At 34.7% G+C, this 7,500-nt stretch overlaps 2 protein-coding genes across 4 annotated transcripts in view; both read right to left on the reverse strand.

Annotated features, from left to right (window-relative positions):
• Positions 1-1,716, reverse strand: part of ttc39b (tetratricopeptide repeat domain 39B) — a 19,925-nt gene extending 18,209 nt beyond the window's left edge. Inside the window, exon 1 of the mRNA XM_079400192.1 lies at positions 1,391-1,716. Within this exon, the coding sequence (XP_079256318.1) occupies positions 1,391-1,426 (36 nt within the window). The 5' untranslated portion in view covers positions 1,427-1,716. The remainder of the gene's footprint in view (positions 1-1,390) is intronic.
• A 1,058-nt stretch (positions 1,717-2,774) lies between these two features.
• The window catches only part of LOC306859245 (PC4 and SFRS1-interacting protein-like), a 19,696-nt gene continuing 14,970 nt past the window's right edge, over positions 2,775-7,500 (reverse strand). The window contains exons 13-14 of one of the 3 annotated variants that reach the window (XM_079400186.1): positions 4,325-4,403; positions 2,775-3,713 (exon numbers count right to left, since the gene is read on the reverse strand). In XM_079400186.1, coding sequence (XP_079256312.1) covers positions 3,698-3,713; positions 4,325-4,403 — 95 coding nt within the window. In that variant the 3' untranslated portion in view covers positions 2,775-3,697. Of the gene's footprint in view, positions 3,714-4,324; positions 4,464-6,213; positions 6,319-7,500 lie in introns of those variants that run through there. The other 2 variants (XM_079400185.1, XM_079400187.1) reach the window with 2 other exon arrangements.

Genomic DNA, 7,500 nt, shown 5'->3' on the forward strand with positions numbered 1-7,500 from the left:
ATTACATCAAAACTCTTATTCTCTAGGATACTCAGTTTAGGCCATTTATTCTTTATTCTTTTTAGATTACTTTGTGTTTATCTAACTTGTTTTGAACTTATAATCACACATACCATTCTGATATAAAACAGCAAAGACATAGAAAGTATAGATTTCATTTTTTTTATATCAACATTATTAAATTCATTACACCAGGGTTTGCCAAACTGGGTTTAATTGAAGAACTGCAGCGGGTTTGTTGATAAAAAGCTGATAATGAATTAAAAACATAACATAAAATAAATTATTGCAATATTTAACCACTAAATATAGAAATAATTAATGTTTACCGGCATTCAATGCAAGCATTTAGAGGCATCGAACTGTAAACACGCAAATGTTTTGTTAAATTATTGAAATATTAACTTCCTAATATTTACATATCTCATTTACACCCGAATTTATAAGCATGGCTTGCACATTTATTTAAACGACTATTGTATATTGTGAATATAGAACACAGTAGGATTTTTAGAGAGGAATATTTATACAAAATAAAAAGAATCAGGGGTCAATCAATAAATGTAATCCATAAAAAGAATATATATAAATATAATATCCTCTAATTACCAGTACTTGATATTTGATTATGTAATCCAGATTACTACCCACCAGGCTGTTTTACTCGTATTATCATCATAACAATATCCCATGGAAACACTAGTTATGGGGCTAACCATATGAGATTGAAATATGAATTATGTTGGTTATTTATTGGAAAGGTTTATGTCCATAAATGTAAATATACTAAATGTAAACCCCATTTTAACATCTTCAAACAAGGACAGAAGTTGTACTTAAATACAATTTCAACAAGAAAGCTATTAAAAAAACATTGTGCCATGTTTATACTTATTATTATTCTTTTTTACTCCTTTCTGTCTATTTTTCAAGGTTTTTTATATTATATGACTTCTTCTGTTAATTATTAAAACCATCATTTTTTTCTTATTGAAAGATTTTTTGTATTTTTGTGTGTGTACTGTATTCTTTGTTTGTTATTATTGCAATAAAAATTTAATACTCCCGCTGTATCACGGTAACGTTACCGACGCCGGCCGGGTTTTTTTTAAGGTGCACGCGCGTCGTGCTTTAACCTTTATGACGTCATCGCCGTTGCATAAACACACAAATGACACACGCGCACATCTGTTATTGACACCGAGTCAATATGTAATTAAAATCACTGACTGACGAGTTTATGAAGAAATCTAGACAAACGCCCCGCGACTTCCGCGCCTGAGAGGAAAAGAGCCCTATGCGTCTCATCACCTAACGAGTTCCTTAAATAGCGCATCCGACTCGACCGGTCCGGAGCTCACGGGGTTTGGAGACACGGACAGACACTCACCTCCTCCGGTTCCGCTCCGTTACCGACCCGAGCCATGGCGCGTGATTCCCTGAGATCGCCTGCATTAACAGCCACACATCTGGATCTGTCTGCGCTGCTGAAGACTCCGTCGGTAGCGCTCGGCTTCGTCGTCGGTTGGAGGAGTGACGTTTGGTTCACCGGACACGCCCATCGACGCGTCACGCGCGCCCTTGGTGATTAGAAACAGTGTAATAGTATTTATAATTCATTTAATCACCCAGAAGCGTTGTCATTCAGATTCGTTTTACACAACGGTTTGCGTCAATTAAAGGTCTACTATGGCGACACTATCGCTCATGAATATTAATCGAGTCCTTTGCTTGTAACCTGCTTGCAACTGTCATACGAGCCACGCCTCGTCCACAGCAGGCTTCGCTCATTGGCCAGCAGACCGGCGCATGTCACGTCGCGTAATTATAATTCATGAGCTGGAGTTTCGCCATAGTAGGAGAATTTTTGTAGAAGTTTTGTATTTTTTTTGTCATTTTTATTATTAATAGTGTGTGTGTATTTTAATATTAATAGTATTTATATATTTTGTATATGTATAATATATAGTATTCAGTTTAATATTTAAATTCACATACACAGTAAGAATACTATTATATTAATATTTACATATATTAATCCATATACATATTCAATATGTAAATAAGTGCTGTCAAATGATTAATAGCGATTAATCGCATCCAAAATAAAAGTTTTTGTTTGCATAATATGTGTGTGTGCTGTTTATATTTATTATGTATATATAAATACACAGTTTATTTTTTGAAAATATTTACATGTATATTATATTCATAAATATTTAATATATAAACTTAACAGGTTTTTCTGAAATATATACATGCATGTGTGTGTATTTATATACACATAATAAATATACACCGTATACACAAACACACATGTAAACAAAAACGTTTATTTTGGATGCGATTTATCGTTTGACAGCACTAATGTAAATGTATATTTAAAATATTAAACCGTATTAAATACATAGTATTAAATTTAATACAATTAATTTTTAGTACTAATACATAATATTAATTGTATATATATATATATATATATATATATATATATATATATATATATATATATATATATGTATGTTTCTGTGTGTGTGTGTGTGTGTGTATATATTTATATTTATACACACACATATACATATATACACACACTATTGATATTATGCATTATATAAACTTTTGGTTTCATCACATTGGAAATGAAAGATCAAGTACATGACATTGTGATGCAGTAAACGTAGTGAGCTGCTTTCTAAATCTGCATTTTGAAGGCCATCAGATGTAATTATTATGAAGTCTGAACACAGCAATCCAACGAAATCACAACACAAGCTCCAGTGTGTACTGAAGATCAGTTTAATGCATATTCACTGGAATATCCACACATGAAGCACATGCAAGTGCTTAATAATACAAATCTAGGGGCGTCTGGCTAGAACGTGTTTCGGCTAAATGCATTCATTAAAGACAGCGTCTGTTGTGTTAGCACCGGATTCAGATCAGATATAGTGTGTGTGTGTGTGTGTGTGTGTGTGTGTGTGTGAAAGAGCGTTTTCCTCACGGAGTCACTGTGTGAATATAATGTAGCTGCCCTGTGTATAAACACACCATTTATAATTTTAATGCTCGGGTTTAATGTACTTGATTCTGTCACATCTTACAAACAGAACAGAACAAACATCGGTCAGGGAGGCGTCTAATTCGATCTGCTGTATTTACAGACAATATTTAGGCAAATGTCCCTCGAATAGTTCAGACCGTGCCTGTGGTGTGTCTGTAAAACACACAGCTGAAGTCTGCATGTTCACTGCTGATGTGATTTAATGCTCTGTGATAAAAGGAAAGGCATAAATCTGAACAATGCATCCGGGGCAGTCAGCATCAGAATCAAATCAGACTCCACAAGAAATCCGGATGAGTGTGTTTGATGAGAAACATCACCGTTTGTGACCTTTATTAGTCTCTCTCTCTCTCGTTTTCTGCAGAACGACACCCTTCTGAAGTATTGAAGAACAAAAACACTGACATCATGGCATTGGGATTCATCTATGAGAGGAAAACCTAGTGTAGAGATCCCAGATGAGCTCAGGGGAACCTGGGACGTACATGAGGAGTCGCACTGGACGGTCAGAACACTCTTCTTATCAGCGTGAATAAATAACTGTAACGCCGACCGGATAAAACTCTCTCCAACAGCGGATAAAAATCCTGATTTCAGAATAACAACGACGATAAAAATGGCGGCGGTTTCCTCGCGTCAGCTCCTGTCCGCACTGAAAACAGACCAGAGAGCAGTGAAAGCATTAACATCTTTGAAACAAATCAAATTACAATAAAAACAGTTCTATTAAAAGTGAAAAATCAACTGTGATTGGAGAAATGTGTCACTCCATCAGTGTCTCGGCAATGGATGCTCTGCAGTGAATGGGTGCCGTCAGAATGAGAGTCCAAACAGCTGATAAAAACATCACAATCCAGTAATACTTCCAGTCCATCAGTTAATGTCTCAAGACGGCAAAAGCTTTAAAGTTTAGATCTGTTTTGTCTTGTAAACGCTGCTTGATCTGTGCAGATTTCTCTCCTGATTCAGACCAGGACACTTTTTCACTGGAGGAAGCGTTATTATAGACTCGTATTTGAGTTAAAAACATCTTGATGCTGGATTGTTTCATCTTTTGTCTTCTCCAGATGTTAACTGATGGACTGGAGTGGTGTGGATTATTGTGATGTTTTTATCAGCTGTTTGGACTCTCATTCTGACGGCACCCATTCACTAATCTTGAATGGACTGAGGGTGAGGAGATTTTTGGGTGAGCTACTCCTTTAACACGAGGTTGAGTTAAGATGCTGTGTAGACAGTGAGGCTCACTGTGAGGTGTCATACCGCTGAGGCACGTGTTCAGTGGTTTGAGGCGCTTGTTTCGTATCTCGGGTCTCTTCGCAGACACTCGTCAGACTGACAGCTGAACACAGACACAGAGACTCACTGTTATTACCACAGACTCCAGCATCAAATCTGTCAACTGAAATAATGCAGACTAAATCAGATTATAAATAATTAGATTAAATACTTATATTAAAATAATCTAACAATCAAAATGCTTTAAAAACATTAAAAATCAAGATTTTTTTAGTTTTGTTAGGAAAAATATTAATCAAAGAACAAACCAGGGTTATTATAGTAACTAAAACCATTTGAAAAATAAATAAACTTGTTAAAAATAAATAATACAATGACAAAATATTAAAAGTATATATTAATATTTCTTTAATACATTTTATTTTTATTTAAATTTATTATTTTAATAAATTAAAAATAATAATATTTTTAAAAAATAATTAATTACTTTTTAATTGAATAAATTACATTTTTATAACTTTTATCTAATATTTATATTTAATTCTTATTTCAAATAACAATAATGTTGTTTTCAAATAATTTTAGGTTTAGTTAACAGTAATAACCCAGATACACACTATAATAATAAAGATGAAATAAAATACAATCTATATTATTATTATTTCAATTAACAATATTGCTTTTAATAGTTTTAGTTAACTATAATAACCCTGATACATACATATACATACAAGCATAATACAATACTATTGTAATAATAATAATAATAATAATAATAAATTAAAATATTACAAAAATAATAATAATTTGAAAATGGCTACAACTACAGATAGGAGATAACGATCCTTATTGCAAAATAAACCCCATCAGGCTGATTAGGAGCCTGATGCAGATGCTGATCACATGACCTACTCAAGATAAAGAAATGATCACTAAATATTGATCAGAGCGTGGATGACTGTATTCAGCAGAGATGTCAAACCAGCAGAGCTCTGCGCTCAATTAAACTGACTAATCACACAGAAGTATCCCAGAGGGCCGTGTAATAATCTGCCCGAGCTCTCATGAGTGAGTGTGTGTGAGAGAGAGAGAGAGAGAGAGAGAGAGAGAGAGAGAGAGAGAGAGAGAGAGAGAGAGAGAGAGAGAGAGAGAGAGAGAGAGAGAGAGAGAGAGAGAGAGAGAGAGAGGGGGTGTATTCGGTGCCCCGTCACACATTATTATTCACACTGGCAGCCAAACGGACAGCTACGCCGCTGTAGATCAGACTCCAGTGACCTTATCCAGATAAAAAACATGCTGAAAATGATATGTGATAATCTATTATCTTAAGCATACAATGGGTTTATAGTCAAGCATGATCATTATTTCTTAATGATTTATTCATTTATTTATTTTGCTTATTTACTTATTTTTAAAATGTAACATTTGTAAAATGGATCCACTCACTGTATTTCTCTATATTACCTTTTTAATTGATTAATCTATATATTTACATGATTGTGTCATGAACTTGTACATTATTCTGGTAATTACAATAATACTCAATGTCATCGTTTAAAATAACATGTTATAACATTCAAGGGATGTTCTCTTCAGCTTTTGGGGAGAAAATGACAAACTCTGATTTTGTTAATATTGTATATAGTTCAGATATAATTATATTACTTGAGACATGGAGTCGTTCAGATCCAAATCCTACACTCCTCCAAACTACAGAGAGCTACGTATAGCATCAATCAAACAGCCTAATGTTAAAAACAGAAGAGATTCAGGAGGAATCATAGTTTGGTTCAAAGACCATCTGTGGCAGTACATTCAGCCTGTGAAAAAGGGAAAAACACATTTGGATAAAACTTAAAAAAGAGATTTTGTGTTCAGATGAGGACCTCTATCTATATGCCACATATATCCCTCCACATGAGTCGCCTTATTACAATGAAGACCTCTTCTCAAGCTTACAGTCAGAGATCATATACCCTCAGTCTCTAGGCCCAGTTCTGTTAATGGGGATCTGAACGCTAGAACAGGGAGAGAAGCGGACTACATTAGTTCAGATGGAGATAAATATAGTAACAGTTCACATATGTACCAACAAAAACGTTTTACTAAAGCACGACAGAATTATGACAACACCGTAAACAGACATGGAAAACAGGTCCTGCAGCTCTGCAAAAGCCTGGGTCTATACATAGTTAACGGCAGAGTAAAGGCTGATTCTCTGGGTCGACTCACCTACTGCTCCTATCTGCAGCAGCACAGTAGATTACGCCATTACAGATCTAGACCAAAGTAAAATCAACTACTTCACAGTGATGCCACAGCTACTGTTATCAGACCACAGTCACATAGTCCTCAGTCTGAACAGGTCAGTGAATCTTCTGCCATCTTCAGAGCAGAAGGTTAAACTGTACCACCTCCCCACCAAATGTATATGGAATAAAGACCTGCCCAATATGAAGCCGAGCTCCACAGCACTCATGAGGAGAACATGATAGACTCATTTCTACTGACTTCATTTGGTGAAGAGAAGAAAACAATCAATTAAGCAACAGAACAATTAATTAAAAGTTTTTCTACAGTGATCAGAAAAGCCCTAAAAAAGGTGTAAGATGTAAAAGAAATCGCTAAAGCTGGTTGGTTTGATAAAGAATGACAAAAAATAAGAAAAGAATTACAATCATTTTCAAATAAAAAACACAGAGACCCTGCAAACCAACAAACACGAGCCACATATCAACAAACCCTTAAACTATACAAGTCACTGCTAATACAGAAAAAAGCTGATCACATGAAAATAAAGCTTAACAAGATTGAGGAGGCAGTCGATCAAAATTCTTTTTGGGAATTATGGAATAATTTAGATGAATCCAAAGAAGCTAAACACATTCCCATCCACGACCCAAACATCTGGACTGAACATTTCGGAAAACTCTATTCACAAAATGAACCAACCGTTACCCAAAAACATCTGACCTCCAAATTACATGACCTAGAATTCCCCACAAAAGAGCAGCTAAACCACTTAGACAAACCCATAGCATTACATGAACTAATAGGCAAAATTAAATCCCTAAAAAATAAAAAATCCTGTGGCTTGGATAGAATATCTAATGAGATGCTGAAATATTGCAGCTCTAAACTGAAAGATGCTATTCTGAAAATATTCAATCTCGTACTAAAATCAGGACACTTTCCTGAAA

This window comes from Barbus barbus, assembly GCF_936440315.1.
Source record: "Barbus barbus genome assembly, chromosome: 40".
Lineage (NCBI taxonomy): Eukaryota > Metazoa > Chordata > Actinopteri > Cypriniformes > Cyprinidae > Barbus > Barbus barbus.